The 19,797-nt window shown below is 42.0% G+C and overlaps 4 protein-coding genes across 4 annotated transcripts; 1 reads left to right on the plus strand and 3 right to left on the minus strand.

Moving 5' to 3' along the window:
- The first annotated feature begins 2,824 nt into the window (after positions 1 to 2,824).
- LOC113713588 (uncharacterized) lies at positions 2,825 to 6,438 on the plus strand. Its single transcript, XM_027237343.2, has 3 exons — positions 2,825 to 3,688; positions 4,573 to 4,760; positions 5,391 to 6,438. The coding sequence occupies exons 1-3, from the start codon at positions 2,971 to 2,973 to the stop codon at positions 5,898 to 5,900; spliced, it is 1,416 nt and encodes a 471-aa protein (XP_027093144.2). The 5' UTR covers positions 2,825 to 2,970; the 3' UTR covers positions 5,901 to 6,438.
- A 102-nt stretch (positions 6,439 to 6,540) lies between these two features.
- LOC113713586 (putative receptor protein kinase ZmPK1) lies at positions 6,541 to 9,102 on the minus strand. The gene has a single exon (XM_072067539.1). It carries the CDS (start codon positions 8,982 to 8,984, stop codon positions 6,615 to 6,617), a length of 2,370 nt encoding a protein of 789 aa, XP_071923640.1. The 5' UTR covers positions 8,985 to 9,102; the 3' UTR covers positions 6,541 to 6,614.
- A 2,072-nt stretch (positions 9,103 to 11,174) lies between these two features.
- LOC140015382 (protein MRG1-like) lies at positions 11,175 to 15,175 on the minus strand. Its single transcript, XM_072067854.1, has 5 exons — positions 14,792 to 15,175; positions 13,650 to 13,729; positions 12,621 to 12,802; positions 11,660 to 11,744; positions 11,175 to 11,481 (listed from the first exon to the last, which is right to left on the minus strand). The coding sequence occupies exons 1-5, from the start codon at positions 14,885 to 14,887 to the stop codon at positions 11,391 to 11,393; spliced, it is 534 nt and encodes a 177-aa protein (XP_071923955.1). The 5' UTR covers positions 14,888 to 15,175; the 3' UTR covers positions 11,175 to 11,390.
- A 709-nt stretch (positions 15,176 to 15,884) lies between these two features.
- LOC140015381 (putative receptor protein kinase ZmPK1) lies at positions 15,885 to 18,482 on the minus strand. The gene has a single exon (XM_072067853.1). It carries the CDS (start codon positions 18,326 to 18,328, stop codon positions 15,959 to 15,961), a length of 2,370 nt encoding a protein of 789 aa, XP_071923954.1. The 5' UTR covers positions 18,329 to 18,482; the 3' UTR covers positions 15,885 to 15,958.
- Positions 18,483 to 19,797: the final 1,315 nt, after the last annotated feature.

The raw sequence follows: 19,797 nt of genomic DNA on the forward strand, positions 1-19,797 counted from the left end.
GGAACAGTCCGGCATTTGGGAGCCTGTCCTACTGTGACCATCAGGGTGATCATCCCTTCCGAGCTGATGGGTGGTCCGGTAAATCCCACCAGAGGTGTCCGGACCGGGGTGAGCTGGTCATCCCTTAATCCGAGCTCCTTGAACACCCTGTAGAACATGATGTCGACCGCACTACCCTGGTCGACATATACCTTCTTCACCCGATAGTTGTTGGTGACAATGTCTATCACGATGGCCTCATGGTTCCCAGAAGCCAGGGGGACCGCATCCCTTGGCCCGAAGATGATCTCCTCGTCCATGCGCAAGCGCTTCAAGGAATCGTTCCCTTCGGGGGGTGGTCGCTTGTTCTTCCGAGCTGCATGGCTGTCCCCCCCTGTGGGACCTCCGGCAATGGTGTTTATCACCCCCACCAGGTTCTGGGTGTCCTGGTCGGGAGAGTGGCCCCGAGGAGCGTCGCGCCGCTCTGGGCGGTCCCGACGCCGTCCCTCGTGCCTGTCTCCGTAGTGGCTGCGCCCGGGCTCCTGACCTGGTCGGCGCACGAACCGCCCTAAAAGGCCGCGCTGGATCAGGTCTTCTATCTCCTTACGCAGGGCCCAGCATCCCTCCGTGTCGTGTCCCACGTCGCGGTGAAAGGCGCAGTACCTGTCCTGGTTCCTTTTGTTTAGGGGCGTCCCCATCTTTGGCGGCCGATCTCCTAGTCCTTCCGCCTCCATAACGGCCAAGATCTGAGCTCTGGGCCGTGTTAGAGGGGTGTAGGTCTTCTCTGGGAGTGGCGGCAGAGCAGGGGCCTTCTCCTTCGAGAGCCGGTCGAAGACGTTTTTCTTGGACGGGGCGTCCTTGTTCTCCGGGGGGTTTGTCCGACCTCTCCGATTCCCGAGCTCCCGATCTGACTCCTTCTTCAGACGACCTGCCTCCTCCGCATTAGCAGCCTCGTGCGCCCTGCGAAGGAGCTCTTCCAGGTGCACGGGGGGCTTCTTGGCCAGGTCGTAGAAAAACTCTTCTACCCTGAGCCCGTTCGTGAAGGCAGCCATCACCACTTTTTCATCCCTGTCCCTGACCTGCAAACTCTCCGCATTGAAGCGGGTCATGAAATTCTTCAGTGACTCGTCGGGCCTTTGCCTGATGGACATCAGGTGGGTTGCGTTCCTCGCGTAGACCTTCGAGGAGACGAACTGGGCCGCAAACTGCCGAGCCAGCTCGGGAAAGCTCCGTATAGACCCCGGTTTCAACCCCTGGAACCAGAGCCGCGCCTTCCCCTTTAGGAACATGGGGAAGGTCTTGCAGCGGATCTCATCCGCGGCGGTTTGCAGGCGCATATGCGTCAAGAAGACCGAGAGGTGGTCCTCTGGGTCCGTAGAGGCATCGTACATCTCGATGCTCGGAATCTTAAACTTCCGGGGTAGGGGGTAGTCCTCTATCTCCCGGGTAAAAGGCGAGGTTGTATAGTTGTCGTCGTATGGCCGGGGCCTCAAGATCTGCTCGAGCTCATCCCGAGCAGGGTCCAGATAAAGGGGGTCACGGGGCCGGCTCTTGACAGACCGAGCCGGGGAACGCTCGAACCCATTCCGTGTGGGCTTCCTCGGAGAGGGGTCTCTGGGATGGCTCCTCGCAGACCTGTCGCGGGAATACCTCTCGCTGTCCCCGACCACCGAGGCTCGGGGGCGGGGAGGAGTCCGGGGGCGCTTCCTCCTAGGGGGTTGGTCCCGCGACTCGTCCTCCGAAGGATCAGGGGGTAACTCCTTCTCCTTCCCCTTGGCCTTGGAGGTCTGCGCACCCCCAGCCCCCTCTCCCTCTTTCGCCTGACGGATTATATCCTCCAGCATGGGGAGGTTCTCCGTCACAAACTGGCAGATCTGCTGCCTCCGCTCCCCTGAAAGGGCTGAGCCCCCGGCGCCCCGGGACGCCCCAACCTCTTTCTGCGGGAACCCCTCACCGCCCCCAGGGCCGGTGCTCTCTGCCGTGCGCTTGGATCGCGTCCTGGCCATCAACACAATCTTACTCATCTTACGGTTCCCACAGACGGCGCCAACTGAAGAAGCGCAGAGCTTCCCCGAGGAGAGCTGATCAGGGTGTCGATGGGAGAGCTGATCCAAGACCTGCAAAACAGAGAGGATGAGCTAACAAAGGGGGCCCGAGGGTTGTCCCCGAGGGCACTCCGACGGTCAAGTTAGTTTTCCGGTGAGTGAGTTTCACGGGAAGTAGTAACTGTCCGGAGTAAATTGCCAATAGTGAGCGTACCTTGTACAGTGGATGTGTGTTATTATTTATACCTGCAAGGGAGTCCGGCCTCCGCACGACGCGGGACTTGCCCGGTATAGATAACATCCCGCACTCAGGGGGATTTCTCCCGACCTCCTCGGGACGGACCTTCGCCTCCCCTGGGAGCCCTAGTCGGTGCGGCCCAGGGCTGCTGCCAGGAGTCTGGGGGCCAAGGCCCAGCTCGGTTCCTCCTGGGCTGTCGCGTGTCCGGACCCAGAACGGGGCCTCTGCAACATCCATAACTTTTATTATTCCATTTTTGTACCCAAACACAGCTTCTTTTAGATGCCGAGAGTGACAACAAAAAAGAGAGATGAAAAGAGGAGAAAAATGAAAGAAAAGAGATCCCATTTTCAAGTTTCAACTCTTGAGTCTCGATCAACTCCAAATTCACAAATTAGTAAAATGGTCAGCCCAATGCCGGCCAAACATAAAGTGGCGGACGCAGCCTAAGTCCATCAAAAACCAAAAAGAAAATCTCAGACGCAAAAAGAAATGATGATCAATCCATCAATTACTATTAGAGACAAATCACCCACGTAGCGACACTGACGGACGCAGAAGACGACGCCGTCTTTTAAATAAAATTCTCTCTCTCTCTCCAGCGTTCCCCCTGCAACCTCGATCCGACTCAATTTCAAAAAAAAAAAAAAAAAAGTAAAAATAAAGTTCAAAAGGCCGGTTTCGTCCCAGGTTGCAGCACCGTCAGCCATGTCATGGTTGGCTCGCTCCATAGCCAACACTCTCCGCCTCGATGACGACGACGACGATGCTGATGCTGATGCTGACCGACATGAATATGATGCTGGCGTAATCAAGAAGCCTCAGCAACAGCACCTAAACGACGTCGCTCAACATCACACCTCAATTTTCTTGCATCCCGCCGAATCCCTCGATTTAGAAGAAGTAGACTTAGAAGATCGCCCCGGGAAAAGCAATAGTTATCATAGTAACAGTAATAATAACAATGTCGTCGGGGATGATACTAGCAATTTCGAGGATATAGGCGATCGGAGTACGAATAATCAAGGGCGAGGGGTAAAAGAAGATTTATCTGAATTTAGGGAAACCCTGACGCGCCAATTATGGGGAGTTGCTTCATTTCTAGCTCCTCCTCCTCCGCCTCCGCCACCTCCTCCGCTGCCGCGACCCAGGAGCTTCAATTGGTTAGAATCGGATCGGAGAAGAACGGAGCTTGCGGAGAGGTCGGGTTCGGGTGATGAGGAAATGGACGGGCAATTTGGGCAATTTCGGGGATTTCCGCAAAGTTTTTTGGAAGTGGGGATGCCGGAGGAGGAGGAGGAGGAAGACGATTTATTAGCCGACGCGGTGGGGATAACGGAGGAAGCTTTGGACTTTGCGGAGAATACGGCTCATCATCCCGAGACCTGGCTGAATTTTCCCTTGTCGGAGGAGGAAGAATCTGATGGTAATTATATGTTGGATCTTTTTAATTTGTATGCATCAATAATGTGGAATGCAGCTCTTCCCAGAAGTTAAATTTGATTTTCAAACTTGACTTGCTACTTTCAATGTGATGTCAACTTACAATCTTTTTGCTTTCTTGTATTGAATTTTGTTGTCTGCTGATAAAGTTAAGGGGAGTGTATTTTGGTTGCTGCTACAGATGCATCATCCGTTAATCATACAGGTGGAACTAGAGGGTCAAGTGGCAGTTGACCTGACGATCATTTTTTGTTTGGATTTTTGAAATGGAGCATTTGTAGAACGAAGGTGATTGGTTTAGCAGTGGAGGAAAATATTAAATTCGTTTAAAAGAGGAGATTAAGGTGGTGTTAGCGTAGGGTGCTTTTTGGTGGTTTATGGAGAGGGTGGGAGAGGTGGGCAGAGGTTTTGTAGTGTGTGAAAGGGGTTGAGATTTTGATGTGTCTAGCAAAGTGAGGAAGAGGGCAATGAATGCCAAAATTTTGATGATGCCAAATCTTTGCTCCTCTTCCTTGTGCTCCTTCGATTACTTTTGGGAGCAAACAATACTTTGGGTTGTTGAGGGAAATCTCTGATAATGGAGTGACAATGAAAATTTGGATAACGTTCAAAGTGCTGACTCAACTCTTGGCTACTTCTTTTAGTTACTCTTAGGGGAATGGATTTTATATATAAAGAGATGCTTGTCATTAAGAATGTTGGAATAGTTCTTGATTTACATGCCAGGCTTTATGCAGTATGATCTATGCAAGCATGCTTGAGCAATTGAACATCTATGAGGAAGTTATGACTTCACTTCTTACATTTATTCATGTGGATTCTATAACTATTGCAATTATTTGATATGCCTTTCTTTTATTTCTTCAGATTTTGAAATTTCTGATCTCCAGTTCAAGCATGCTCGAGCTATTGAACATCTTGCACCTAGATTAGCTGCTCTCAGAAGAGAGCTTTGCCCTGCCCATATGACTGAAGGCTACTTTTGGATGGTCTATTTTGTTCTTCTGCATTCGAGACTTGATAAACATGATGTTGATCTTTTGACTACACCCCAGGTATGTTAGCATTGCTAGGCATTCATTTGATTACGCTTGGGGATTTTTATCGAAGGAGTTCACATATCATCAATTAGTTTTAGCATTAGTTGACTGGATACAGTCCTGGGGCAGTTAACTATTAATTGTGGATTTGATATGCTTTTCGTTTAGCCATTAATCGTTTTTTATTTTATTCTATTCCATGTAACCAAAACAACATAAAGAGAATAACAATGAGAGTACTAAAATAAAAAGAAACCGGCATGGTAGAGGCGCTTGAGGGCAAGATACGTCAAATTTGGGAAAATAAAAAGATTTAAGAGCCTCTGCTCTTCTGTATTGAAGTAATTATCAAGTGCAGATTGATAATTGTGCAATCTGCTAACGAATAGTACAGTAAGCACCCTAATTTAATCTGATAAAGGACCCGTGTTGATTTTACATTGAAAGTACACTTCTGGTGGATTTTGTGAAACTGCCAGCAGCAAGCAAGTTAAATTAAGTTGCATGCACTGATTATTGATTTGATTGGAGCCAAAAGCAATTTACATTGGTGAGATGTTAGGACCAGTGTAAATATCAAATGGAAGCAAGTGAAGTATTTTTCTTTCAATAGTATGTTACAATTTTCCTTATCTCACTCTGCAGTTGGTAAAAGCAAGGACCATGTGGATGCATGAGCTTCAAAAGCAGACAAAGCCAGTGTCACATTGGCTTGGAAGAGATACTTTTGACTTGGAAGAAAGAAATTACTTTCCTTATGAAAGTTTCGATGTTGCTTCATGTGAAGACAATACGCCCAGATTCATGTCTCAGACGGCATTTCCTCTTGATTCTACAGGTTTGCTGGTGACTAGTGACTCTGAGCCCGAGAAGCATCCACATGAAAGTCGTGAAATTCAGTTCATTGATAAAACTGGGCATGAAGAAAATCTAACAAGTGCGACAGGGAATGAGTTGCTATCTGGTCCACCCCATAAAGTACCAATTGAGGAATATGATGAGCATGAGGATGACTGGCTAGATGATGACTCAGAATTAGAGGGCTACACGGGAACTGCAATCACTTTGGTAAACGAAGAAGATGTGTCATTCAGTGATCTTGAGGATGACCTTGATATAATGCCTACCAAATCCAAAGTTCTTGTGAAGGACTAGACTTCATAGACCAAAATCTCGTGAGCGGTGGCTTCCACTAAGCAGGAGCGTTTGACTTGCTCAGACTGTTTCCGCTGGAGGTCCTTGTCTCTGGAATCTGGAAATCAGTGTGACAAAGCATTTGGAAAGAGATGCACTTGAATGTGCACCAGCATGATTCAAAGTCTTTGAGCTTCACTGCACCAGAACAAGGACAAATATTCAACCAATTGATGTGGTTTTGGTGCCGATCTCAAGGGTATTGAGATATTTTGGAGTTCCAGGTGAAGTATTGTGGGAGATGACAGTGCTCTGTGCGCGTTGTATGCTGTATATCAGCCAAGCTTTCCCAAATGGAGTCATGTTTAACTGGATTAGTTGGTTTCCGTTCTTATCCCTTTCTTCATTTGTTATTACCTTACACTCCATCAAATGTAATTATTGTTGTAAAGGTTATTCGTCAAAAGCTGAAATAACTGGAGAACAAATTCCAAAATGTGTGTCCCTTGCAAGCCATGAAAATGAAAGTTTTGGTATAAATACGGTTTTCTATTGGTCATTAGTTTTCACACTTACGGATTGAACTTGCATGCTGTTGCTTTCTCGCTCATTAAATCTTTTTCAATTTTATTGCTCTGTACTTAACAAATTACAAATCAACTTCAAAATTGGATATCATTTCTGTCTAGCTTGTCATTCATAACACTGGAGGAATATTGCTACAAACAGTTTTTTTTAGTGGAGAAGCATCTCTACAACCTGTCTCATGGTTGGCCTAACTTTTCTATCTTCCTCAACACAATGTAAAGCAACCCTAACTAGTAATGCCATTTTTCCTTTATCACATTGAGTATTGTCCAGCAGGGGGTCTAATATTTCATCAATCCAGGCTGTAATTTCACCATCTCCCTTTACTATTTCCCTAACCCACTCAATCAATGTTTTCTCGACCATTTCTCCTCCGACACCAAATGTTTGAACGTGCATTTTGGGGCTCTTTCCAGTCACCATCTCCAGCAGGACCACTCCGTAACTGTAAACATCAACTTGTGAAGTGATGGGAAGATTGCCAATCCATTCAGGAGCCATGTAGCCTCTGGTTCCCCTGATCTTTGAAAAGCTCAAATCATTAACCTCAGCTCTCCTCAATAGCTTTGAAAGTCCAAAATCTGCTAGCTTTGGGTGGTAGTTGGAGTCCAAAAGTACATTCTGAGGCTTTATATCACAGTGCAAAACCCACTCCAAGCACTCTTCGTGTAAATAAGCAAGGCCTTTTGCAGTGCCTAGAGCAATTTCAAACCTCATCTTCGAGTCAATCACAGTACAATGCAAGTTTTCGGCTAATGAACCGTGTTCCAAGTACTCATACACCAAAAGCCGGTGTTTTCCCTCTGCACAGTATCCCCATATATCTATCAAGTGCATGTGGTTAAGCCTCCCAATAATGCTCAACTCTGCTAAAAATTCTGCTCCATCTTGGTTAGCTTCCTTGAGTCGCTTAACTGCTGCCACACGATGATCCAACAGCACACCTTTATACACTATCCCACTACCCCCTCGTCCTATCTCTTCACCAAAATTTTTAGTAGCTTTCTTTAGCTCACTAAAGGAGTATTTTCTGAATCCTGTTGACAAATGCACGTAAGGTTGCTTATCTGAGGTCCTGCGAGATCTATACAAGAAAAACCATACTGAAACAATGCAGATCATCTCAAGCAATCCCAGAGCAGGGACAAACCAGAGCAGAATTCTTACTGATTCCCTCTCACCTTTCTTCTTGTAAGTCCTGTTCAATGTTACAATGCTTGAACTTGAGCAAATTAAGCTGGATATTTTTGCTGGCTGGTCAGTGGCGAGTGCAATGGCCTTAGGCTGTTTCAAATGAAGCATTCCACTGTAAGTAGGCGATATAAATCCATTACGAAAAGCGCTTTTAGGATAACAATCATACACTCCGTTTTCCTTGTTGAATCTGTACTGGAATCCTTTGCACTTGCGTGATTCATTGCATATCTTCTCACATTTTTCCAATGTACTGTTGTGCAAAATGTCAATATTATATCCATAGAAATTAACATGAGAAAGCTTGATGTATGTGACCTCTCTGCTGTTGCATGGCAGCTGATACTCAGGCTCACATCCATAAGCCCAGTCAGTGTAATTTTTAACTCTGTATCCTTGAAGACAAGAACACTTTCTGCCACTACTAGGATAATGGCTGCACAAACTGTTGGGACCACAAGCACCATGAATCCTGCATGATCCAATCATAGCTTCCCATGAAGCAATCCAACTCCTTGTAGTGGTATCAAGGCTGTATAAACGAAAGTTACCATCAAAATCAAGGGTCAACCTTCTCTGTATGCCAGGACCAAAATCATTAGCGCTGAACCCAACTCGATCAGATGATTGGAAGTGACCCCATGAATCGAGTACCGCAACCCTGCTGTCATTGTACCTTGTTCTTCCGGCTTCAAAGCTTAACAACCAAGGGTCAGGCCAATAGATGCTAGATGTCTCAGGGCCATCGAAAACCAGACGTAGGACATTATCATCATCAAAGAAAAGTTTATAGAAACCTGAAGAGTAATTATTTTGGCTCCTTGATGAAATTAGCCTTGTGTACCTAGTTAAAGGTTGTCCCGGGAGAAGAGTGTCCGTAGGAACATCAAAACTCTGCCACAGAACATTATCCTTTTCTGTCAGGACAAGGTTTCCAGTGTTTTGAAGGAGTATCTGAACAAAAGAAGCTGAAGCTGTGTTAGTCGCCCAAGAAATGAACTTACTGGCATCAGTTAAGATGAGATTACCATCCTTGAGTAGAGTGAGCTTCGAGTGTTTTCCATTTACAGGGTGGTCTCGGTTAGCCATCCACACTATAGTGCGATTACTTAGCTTTTCAGTAAACCAAATTGCAAAAGAGTAAGCATTGATGCCAACAGAGTGGAACCCAGCCGTGAATAGACCATTTGGAGAAATCAAAACGTCCTCTTGGTTTTCGACCGATAGAGATGAGCCCTTCGTCAACCGACTATATGCAAAAGCTCCTGGAAATGAAAAAGCAGACGACCAGAACAACAGCAATAGTAGAAGACTGCCTAACATGGCTAACTGTGCATGGAGCACAAAGAAAAAGCTTGGAGGAACTCTGAGAGGAAAAGCAAGAAGGATTTTTAGTTCGTCACTTTCTAAATTTAGTCAGTCTTTTGAGAAATATATAGGAATTCGCATGGTTTTTTTGACCAAACTTGAATCCAGAAATGCTTTTGGTTGAGGAGACAAACAGACTAATCAAGCATGGATGGAAATTTTTTTTTTTTTACCAAGTAATGATGGAGAGGTTATTCAACATAGGGGAACTTCATTGAATTCAGAGGTTACTTGTCAAAGTTCGGTACTTGGACCACAGTACGCATGAATTTATTGGAGTCACTGCCATATAACACAGGCAATCAGTAAGTAAGTACGAGGCTCGAGGGGGACCCTGTCGTTGTGAAAAGTCATGGACGGAGACTTTCTTAACAAAATTGTAATTTACCAATTCAAATTCACTATTACCTTATTATCACGTCATAAAAAAAATGCTACAATATTATTCTAATTTTTTCCCCGAATAATCTTCAATCTAAACGCACACACTACTATTTGTAGCAAGTAGTAAGAAAAGAGTACCATTCCTCTTTACTTCTTCAATTGGTGCAACGGCAGAGAAGAAAAAAGAAGTGAACTTTATTTTTTTAATAAAAGGTGGCAATTAGCAATCAATTAACCACACACATATGAGGGTCAGGTGTATCGAAGAAGGTAGTGCACAGAAGCCGGTTAACTTAAGTTCAGCTTAGAAATTTTCTGGTGCACTTCACTTGCAAGCTACAGATAGCAGCATTTGAAGGTGAGGCGTCTGGAAGAATGTGTTTTACAAGAGCCAGATTGACCGTGTTCAGCCTAAAAAGTTTTGTCGTGCACTTAAAACTTTCAAACTACGTATAGTAGCATATATGGGACTAAGACTGCAAACGAGTCGAGTTGAATTTTAAACTTATCGAGTCGAGCTACACTTGTTAATGTGCGAGTTCGAGCTTGTTGAGCCAAAAAAATGAAGCTCGAACTCGACTCAGCTTAGAAAAAGAAAAGTTTGAACTCAATTCATTTCTGCCTAGCGAGCTTGGCACAATTTCTAGCTCGCAAGCAGTTCGAGATGTCAGTTCAAGTTTCGCTCGACATTCTGACTCGTGAAAAGTTTGAAGTCAACTCAATTTTAATTGATGTAAGAATATTCTTATAATTTCATATCAACTCAAACTTTTCGAGCAGCTCATCGAGCAATTGAGCCTAACAAATAGCTACTCGAGTTTGACTCGTATATACTAATGCTCGGCTTGAGCTCGAGTTAATTTTAGCCTTATGTGGGACGCATACAAGGACGTATGCAGTAGATCTTTCTTGTCATTCAATTCAACTGAAGGAAACTTGTGGTCATTCAAGTATATGTTCCAATGTGCATAATGGAGACGGATTCCAGAGTAAGTTTGGAGCTACCATGCCCCGCGATAGTAACGCATCATACTCAGCTAAAGCAGATTAGGAGGTTCTTGGACCGACAATGGGACCGCAAAGCACCAGCACCAATGGAGAGAAGGAAATCAATGTGCAAACATCTTAGCCAAGGAAAGTCTAAATTCAGACCCAGGAGGAAAGTTTCTCGATGCTCCACCGGATGACTTGAGGAACCTGCTAGCTAGGGATGTTATGGGCGTTGCTACGCCTAGACTAATCTCTATGTAATAGAGCCTTAGCCCTCCCATTAGATCCCCCAAAAAGAAAAAGAAAAAAAAAAAAGTGGATTTTTCCAAATTCACATCACAGAAACGGGAGCTACGGTAAATTAAAGACTTTTCCTCAAATAAAACAGTGCTTGCCACCCCGCCATCTTCTTGGAAAGTGCTGATAAAGTGTAGTCAAATGAAGTATTCCAATTCAAAGCCGGAAGCTTGTCCAAAAATTGATTTAAAATTAGCTGAAAATGGAAAAATTGGAGCTGGCTAATTAGGTCCTCTTAGCCTGCGGCACCAAGATTAGTTTGATAGTCTAGCAATTAGAGCAAGTTCAGTGAAGAGCTATGAGCTAGAGATGTCTCTAATTCGTCAACTGATATCTCATCCAGTAGTACTGCATTTTGCATTTACTTCAAACTGACAAAAAGTTTCAGTTATCATATACCTGTATCAGTTGTCGCATAAACTGAGACAACGAAGTACAGCAATCAGCAGAAAATGAAAATTAAACCAAGGAGTCTCGAGTTGAATAAACATGCATTTTTGGCAAACAGTATGTAACTGCTCATATCAGTAACTAACTCGTACAAACATCCAAGAAGAATAGGAGGTATATCAGGTGCCAGAAGTTGAAGAAAGCAGCTAAAAAGAACTGCAAATGATCCCAAAAATTTCATCTTCAGCCACATAGCCTATATTTATATGTACACGCAGACAATCATACCAAAGTTCCAACTCAGTCCTCTTGTTTCTTAATGGTTAAATCAGAGATTTCTGTGGATTGCTGAGCAGCAGCAAAAAAACTACTTTGGTTCTTCTGAAGGAACCTGCACTCCAAATACCACATTTAGGAGAAGAAAACCATGTGTGAAATAAGAGAAGCACGTTGTCGCCAAAGAAAATCAGAATTATGTTTATATCCTACTCCTCTGATGCCATCCTAAAAAATAGGTGAAAAGGGAATTATGCTGTAAAAACAAACGAGAGCGCAGAAAGATTTTATACTTGAGAAAGTCCACCAAGTATTCTTGCAACTCTAATAGCATTGTGTCCTCAATATCAGCACTGTCTAATATATCAGGCAATTTAACTGCAGAGAACAACAAAATTGATTAGGTAGAGAAAGAATCACTCCAGCAGCAAAGACATCTAATCGTATCCCTAAAACAATGAGCAGCAAGACATAAGCTTATGAACCTAGAGGTTTAGACCTAGCAGTTGATACCAGGCATGTGCATATAGTAGGAGAACCAGCAAAGACTCCCTATCCTGTCTCATCCCTGTATATTGATGAGTTTACCAAAACATATATACCAGATTTATAAACATTGTCAGTGTAACCCAAAAAAAAGTTAAACTTGAGAAACTGTTTTCCGATAAACTTCGGTTATTAAAACAAAAATGAATTCACAACAAAAAGACCTGGAAGAAATAACAGCATAAAAATTTACAATCAAGTCAGACATATATACAGTTTTTTTTTTTTTTTTAAATTATTGTAATCAATTTTTTGGTCTGCGAACAATTACTCAAGCAGCTTCACAAAATGACCATAATCAGGTAGAAACAAACATTGTTGCTTATCAGAATTACAGCAACTCAATTTGGAATTTCACAGAATTTGAATATTAACATATTCCAAATGAGCTTAAAAGCATTGACTGAAAAATACAATTGCTAGTTCTAAAGCATAAAAGATTAGTTGATAGCAATTTCAGGCATTTCTCTCTCTGAATTTGATGAATCACACTCAAGTCCAGAACTCAATGACCATATACAATCATAAACTATACATTACATTTCAAAGCAATTCTGTATAGATTTATTAATCCTCCTTTGCAGTCCAATTTTCCATAGACTGCAACACAACATTTTTGCTGTGGTACAGTGGTACTTACTGTTGATTCTCAGCAGACAAATTCGGAAAAAAAAGGTACTTAGGTTTCAGCACGAAGTACAAGCATACCAAATAGCCTCAACAAATGTTCAGCTCCATATACAGCTGAAGGGGCAATATTATCTGTTATTGCTTCTTCATATTGCTGCCGCTCATTCTTGTAAAGCAGCATTGCAGGCAAAGCTTTATCGAAGTAGCGACGCAAACCATTGACTACTTCTCCAACAGAACCAGCTAACCTGCATCCATCCCTAAAAGCAATGCAAAATAATCAAAAGAATATAGTCAGTGATACTCATCAATGAAAGAAAAGCAAAACTTTTCCATCACTAAAAATTTGACGAAGTTTTGCTACAAGAGACCAGATAGGAGAAAATGCTAAAGCAGGTTGAACAAAGAAAGATTCACAATGGAAGTATGCTTATCTTTGTGTTTGACTTAACATGCTCCACAACTAAAATCATCCAACATTCTCTCTCCAGATGGATATCAGCTCTTCCTTTCCATTTCTAACTAAACAGTTACTGAGTCGTACATGCAAAAAGTACTGAACTAAAAAATTCAGAACTGTACAATATCAATACAGAAACAGACACCTCGAGTAACTTGGGACCAACTTCTAAAGAGAAATCCAGACATCTGCCTTTTGTACAAACCCTTTTATTGATTCCTTACTTATACCATATCTTGCATTGACATTCGCTCCTGAAGAATAGTCTAACCACCATGTATACCCTGGTGCACATTATGAGTCATGATTTACCATAGTACCAAGCAAACAAATAATCCAGTCAAAGTTCCAACCCCAAGGCTGTCAATGTCATCTAGATCGATATGTATGATAGGCTAGTTGCACCTCAGTAGCGCAAAAGAGAATGTCCAAGCAGTCTAGATCTCTTTCACCATCAGTTCATAAAAGGATTTTGATAAAAACTTAACAAACTTCCTCAATTGTAGCTTCCAATAGAATAAAACTTCAGGAAATTCAGAAAAGGACATTCTATAAGCATCAGTATCTAAAGTTGAGATTTCAGATTAAAAAAAGAGATAGGAACAAGCAGCAAGCAAATAACAAGGTTAAAAAACACGAGGACTTACCCATCGTCCTTCTTGAGCCGGTAATCATAATACTTGCTCAAGACTTCATCAACATTTGGAGAGCTAGGAAGTTTGACTAGCTACAAGAGTCGATGTACAGCAAAGACAAGTTGAAATACATGAGAAAACAAAAAGTTCATTTAATATATTGCATAAATAGCTTCAGAAGTACCACTTTATTAGACACAAAAATTAACATTGGATATGACATTCATTGCATATTTTCAGGAAAATTAGGAAAAAATTATCATCTGAAAAGCCTTATGTCTCTTAAAGTAATATAAGACACCAAATGCAAGAACTGGAAGAGAAGATGGATAAAGTTTTTTATCACTCTAGAGCCCAATATCTCTGTACCTTACATATTTAAGGAATCAAAACCACGAACAATGATTCCATATACACTTTAAGCTACATAGTACTGAAGTTCAAGTTCAAAGGATGGAACATCCCAGCATAAATGTACTTGCATGAAACGGAAGCATTATTACTGTAAAGATATATACATGTAAAACCTAAAGCCAGCAACCATCTGAGAAGTGGCATCACTAGCAATATAAAGATTTTAGTCATCTTGATTTCAATATGAAGATGGAAAGAGAAAAAGATGACTTAGCAGATAGTTTTATTCACCAATGAAGATAAAGCAGTAACGCTGCTAGCTTGTCAGGATTTTCTATTTCAGTTTTTGATTAAGAAAGATCTCAGACAGCCATGTTATTTCTGTGATCTTTGTCTCTCCAAGTCAATCTAAACCAAAAACCAAGCACCGTGGGCAATTTTCCACTTTAATGAGCATCTTAATATAATGTAAGTACCAAGGGGATCATCAGTACAGCCTTTGGCGGCGTTTTACCAAAGTCTGACATCCATAACTGAACATTAATGACAAAAAGATATTTTGGCAATTCACTAGTTGTGTAACACATAGAAACAAACATAACTATGGCACGTTGTATAGAAAAAGTTAGTTTGACAAGTTAAGCTTGATGCTAGTAGGTTTACAGTGAAGAAATCAATCAACAAACAGTGAAGAAATCAGCAACTGAGAATTACTTGCAGACAATGTATAAGAACAAAACAAGCATAATACTATATCAAGAAGCTAACTAGGAAATTATCATAGAGGAAGAAATAATTACCTTGCCCAAGTGTGTAACACATTCCCAATCATGAACAAGCAGTTTCTTTAATCCAGGTGGAATATAGATATTCACCCGCTTTTCGGTCAAAAGCATTGCTTTCTCCTAGAGAAAAACAACCCGCTAAATCCAACTGAAGTGAACTCATTAAGACAACTCCATATTACAGATATAAAAACAATTTATGGCACAAAATTTTGAGAACCAGGGGTGAGCAATCAAGCTGCATAGCTGGTAACACCAGACAAAATAAACTCCATATGCAATTCACTATCTTATATCTGCTGTCAAGTTTTCTGAGTCCCTAGGAGATGTTTAATTCTAATTGGAAAAGCAAATAGCTTCGACATAATCAGAAAAATGAAATTTGCCTTGTATCTCTTATCCAGAAGTGATCTTGAGGATGACCTTGATATAATGCCTACCAAATCCAAAGTTCTTGTGAAGGACTAGACTTCATAGACCAAAATCTCGTGAGCGGTGGCTTCCACTAAGCAGGAGCGTTTGACTTGCTCAGACTGTTTCCGCTGGAGGTCCTTGTCTCTGGAATCTGGAAATCAGTGTGACAAAGCATTTGGAAAGAGATGCACTTGAATGTGCACCAGCATGATTCAAAGTCTTTGAGCTTCACTGCACCAGAACAAGGACAAATATTCAACCAATTGATGTGGTTTTGGTGCCGATCTCAAGGGTATTGAGATATTTTGGAGTTCCAGGTGAAGTATTGTGGGAGATGACAGTGCTCTGTGCGCGTTGTATGCTGTATATCAGCCAAGCTTTCCCAAATGGAGTCATGTTTAACTGGATTAGTTGGTTTCCGTTCTTATCCCTTTCTTCATTTGTTATTACCTTACACTCCATCAAATGTAATTATTGTTGTAAAGGTTATTCGTCAAAAGCTGAAATAACTGGAGAACAAATTCCAAAATGTGTGTCCCTTGCAAGCCATGAAAATGAAAGTTTTGGTATAAATACGGTTTTCTATTGGTCATTAGTTTTCACACTTACGGATTGAACTTGCATGCTGTTGCTTTCTCGCTCATTAAATCTTTTTCAATTTTATTGCTCTGTACTTAACAAATTACAAATCAACTTCAAAATTGGATATCATTTCTGTCTAGCTTGTCATTCATAACACTGGAGGAATATTGCTACAAACAGTTTTTTTTAGTGGAGAAGCATCTCTACAACCTGTCTCATGGTTGGCCTAACTTTTCTATCTTCCTCAACACAATGTAAAGCAACCCTAACTAGTAATGCCATTTTTCCTTTATCACATTGAGTATTGTCCAGCAGGGGGTCTAATATTTCATCAATCCAGGCTGTAATTTCACCATCTCCCTTTACTATTTCCCTAACCCACTCAATCAATGTTTTCTCGACCATTTCTCCTCCGACACCAAATGTTTGAACGTGCATTTTGGGGCTCTTTCCAGTCACCATCTCCAGCAGGACCACTCCGTAACTGTAAACATCAACTTGTGAAGTGATGGGAAGATTGCCAATCCATTCAGGAGCCATGTAGCCTCTGGTTCCCCTGATCTTTGAAAAGCTCAAATCATTAACCTCAGCTCTCCTCAATAGCTTTGAAAGTCCAAAATCTGCTAGCTTTGGGTGGTAGTTGGAGTCCAAAAGTACATTCTGAGGCTTTATATCACAGTGCAAAACCCACTCCAAGCACTCTTCGTGTAAATAAGCAAGGCCTTTTGCAGTGCCTAGAGCAATTTCAAACCTCATCTTCGAGTCAATCACAGTACAATGCAAGTTTTCGGCTAATGAACCGTGTTCCAAGTACTCATACACCAAAAGCCGGTGTTTTCCCTCTGCACAGTATCCCCATATATCTATCAAGTGCATGTGGTTAAGCCTCCCAATAATGCTCAACTCTGCTAAAAATTCTGCTCCATCTTGGTTAGCTTCCTTGAGTCGCTTAACTGCTGCCACACGATGATCCAACAGCACACCTTTATACACTATCCCACTACCCCCTCGTCCTATCTCTTCACCAAAATTTTTAGTAGCTTTCTTTAGCTCACTAAAGGAGTATTTTCTGAATCCTGTTGACAAATGCACGTAAGGTTGCTTATCTGAGGTCCTGCGAGATCTATACAAGAAAAACCATACTGAAACAATGCAGATCATCTCAAGCAATCCCAGAGCAGGGACAAACCAGAGCAGAATTCTTACTGATTCCCTCTCACCTTTCTTCTTGTAAGTCCTGTTCAATGTTACAATGCTTGAACTTGAGCAAATTAAGCTGGATATTTTTGCTGGCTGGTCAGTGGCGAGTGCAATGGCCTTAGGCTGTTTCAAATGAAGCATTCCACTGTAAGTAGGCGATATAAATCCATTACGAAAAGCGCTTTTAGGATAACAATCATACACTCCGTTTTCCTTGTTGAATCTGTACTGGAATCCTTTGCACTTGCGTGATTCATTGCATATCTTCTCACATTTTTCCAATGTACTGTTGTGCAAAATGTCAATATTATATCCATAGAAATTAACATGAGAAAGCTTGATGTATGTGACCTCTCTGCTGTTGCATGGCAGCTGATACTCAGGCTCACATCCATAAGCCCAGTCAGTGTAATTTTTAACTCTGTATCCTTGAAGACAAGAACACTTTCTGCCACTACTAGGATAATGGCTGCACAAACTGTTGGGACCACAAGCACCATGAATCCTGCATGATCCAATCATAGCTTCCCATGAAGCAATCCAACTCCTTGTAGTGGTATCAAGGCTGTATAAACGAAAGTTACCATCAAAATCAAGGGTCAACCTTCTCTGTATGCCAGGACCAAAATCATTAGCGCTGAACCCAACTCGATCAGATGATTGGAAGTGACCCCATGAATCGAGTACCGCAACCCTGCTGTCATTGTACCTTGTTCTTCCGGCTTCAAAGCTTAACAACCAAGGGTCAGGCCAATAGATGCTAGATGTCTCAGGGCCATCGAAAACCAGACGTAGGACATTATCATCATCAAAGAAAAGTTTATAGAAACCTGAAGAGTAATTATTTTGGCTCCTTGATGAAATTAGCCTTGTGTACCTAGTTAAAGGTTGTCCCGGGAGAAGAGTGTCCGTAGGAACATCAAAACTCTGCCACAGAACATTATCCTTTTCTGTCAGGACAAGGTTTCCAGTGTTTTGAAGGAGTATCTGAACAAAAGAAGCTGAAGCTGTGTTAGTCGCCCAAGAAATGAACTTACTGGCATCAGTTAAGATGAGATTACCATCCTTGAGTAGAGTGAGCTTCGAGTGTTTTCCATTTACAGGGTGGTCTCGGTTAGCCATCCACACTATAGTGCGATTACTTAGCTTTTCAGTAAACCAAATTGCAAAAGAGTAAGCATTGATGCCAACAGAGTGGAACCCAGCCGTGAATAGACCATTTGGAGAAATCAAAACGTCCTCTTGGTTTTCGACCGATAGAGATGAGCCCTTCGTCAACCGACTATATGCAAAAGCTCCTGGAAATGAAAAAGCAGACGACCAGAACAACAGCAATAGTAGAAGACTGCCTAACATGGCTAACTGTGCATGGAGCACAAAGAAAAAGCTTGGAGGAACTCTGAGAGGAAAAGCAAGAAGGATTTTTAGTTCGTCACTTTCTAAATTTAGTCAGTCTTTTGAGAAATATATAGGAATTCGCATGGTTTTTTTGACCAAACTTGAATCCAGAAATGCTTTTGGTTGAGGAGACAAACAGACTAATCAAGCATGGATGGAAATTTTTTTTTTTTTACCAAGTAATGATGGAGAGGTTATTCAACATAGGGGAACTTCATTGAATTCAGAGGTTACTTGTCAAAGTTCGGTACTTGGACCACAGTACGCATGAATTTATTGGAGTCACTGCCATATAACACAGGCAATCAGTAAGTAAGTACGAGGCTCGAGGGGGACCCTGTCGTTGTGAAAAGTCATGGACGGAGACTTTCTTAACAAAATTGTAATTTACCAATTCAAATTCACTATTACCTTATTATCACGTCATAAAAAAAATGCTACAATATTATTCTAATTTTTTCCCCGAATAATCTTCAATCTAAACGCACACACTACTATTTGTAGCAAGTAGTAAGAAAAGAGTACCATTCCTCTTTACTTCTTCAATTGGTGCAACGGCAGAGAAGAAAAAAGAAGTGAACTTTATTTTTTTAATAAAAGGTGGCAATTAGCAATCAATTAACCACACACATATGAGGGTCAGGTGTATCGAAGAAGGTAGTGCACAGAAGCCGGTTAACTTAAGTTCAGCTTAGAAATTTTCTGGTGCACTTCACTTGCAAGCTACAGATAGCAGCATTTGAAGGTGAGGCGTCTGGAAGAATGTGTTTTACAAGAGCCAGATTGACCGTGTTCAGCCTAAAAAGTTTTGTCGTGCACTTAAAACTTTCAAACTACGTATAGTAGCATATATGGGACTAAGACTGCAAACGAGTCGAGTTGAATTTTAAACTTATCGAGTCGAGCTACACTTGTTAATGTGCGAGTTCGAGCTTGTTGAGCCAAAAAAATGAAGCTCGAACTCGACTCAGCTTAGAAAAAGAAAAGTTTGAACTCAATTCATTTCTGCCTAGCGAGCTTGGCACAATTTCTAGCTCGCAAGCAGTTCGAGATGTCAGTTCAAGTTTCGCTCGACATTCTGACTCGTGAAAAGTTTGAAGTCAACTCAATTTTAATTGATGTAAGAATATTCTTATAATTTCATATCAACTCAAACTTTTCGAGCAGCTCATCGAGCAATTGAGCCTAACAAATAGCTACTCGAGTTTGACTCGTATATACTAATGCTCGGCTTGAGCTCGAGTTAATTTTAGCCTTATGTGGGACGCATACAAGGACGTATGCAGTAGATCTTTCTTGTCATTCAATTCAACTGAAGGAAACTTGTGGTCATTCAAGTATATGTTCCAATGTGCATAATGGAGACGGATTCCAGAGTAAGTTTGGAGCTACCATGCCCCGCGATAGTAACGCATCATACTCAGCTA

Source organism: Coffea arabica, chromosome 10e (assembly GCF_036785885.1).
Source record: "Coffea arabica cultivar ET-39 chromosome 10e, Coffea Arabica ET-39 HiFi, whole genome shotgun sequence".
Taxonomy (NCBI): domain Eukaryota; kingdom Viridiplantae; phylum Streptophyta; class Magnoliopsida; order Gentianales; family Rubiaceae; genus Coffea; species Coffea arabica.

Excerpts from the sequence above, each read along its gene's own strand:
- LOC140015382 (XM_072067854.1), bottom strand. The coding sequence starts at position 14,887 with ATGCTTTTGACCGAAAAGCGGGTGAATATCTATATTCCACCTGGATTA. Across the intron at positions 13,730-14,791 it reads GTGTTACACACTTGGGCAAG|CTAGTCAAACTTCCTAGCTC; the intron begins GTAATTATTTCT and ends CGACTCTTGTAG. Across the intron at positions 11,745-12,620 it reads ACATTTGTTGAGGCTATTTG|TTAAATTGCCTGATATATTA; the intron begins GTATGCTTGTAC and ends TGTTCTCTGCAG.
- LOC113713586 (XM_072067539.1), bottom strand. The coding sequence starts at position 8,984 with ATGTTAGGCAGTCTTCTACTATTGCTGTTGTTCTGGTCGTCTGCTTTT.
- LOC140015381 (XM_072067853.1), bottom strand. The coding sequence starts at position 18,328 with ATGTTAGGCAGTCTTCTACTATTGCTGTTGTTCTGGTCGTCTGCTTTT.
- LOC113713588 (XM_027237343.2), top strand. The coding sequence starts at position 2,971 with ATGTCATGGTTGGCTCGCTCCATAGCCAACACTCTCCGCCTCGATGAC. Across the intron at positions 3,689-4,572 it reads GGAGGAGGAAGAATCTGATG|ATTTTGAAATTTCTGATCTC; the intron begins GTAATTATATGT and ends TTATTTCTTCAG. Across the intron at positions 4,761-5,390 it reads ATCTTTTGACTACACCCCAG|TTGGTAAAAGCAAGGACCAT; the intron begins GTATGTTAGCAT and ends CTCACTCTGCAG.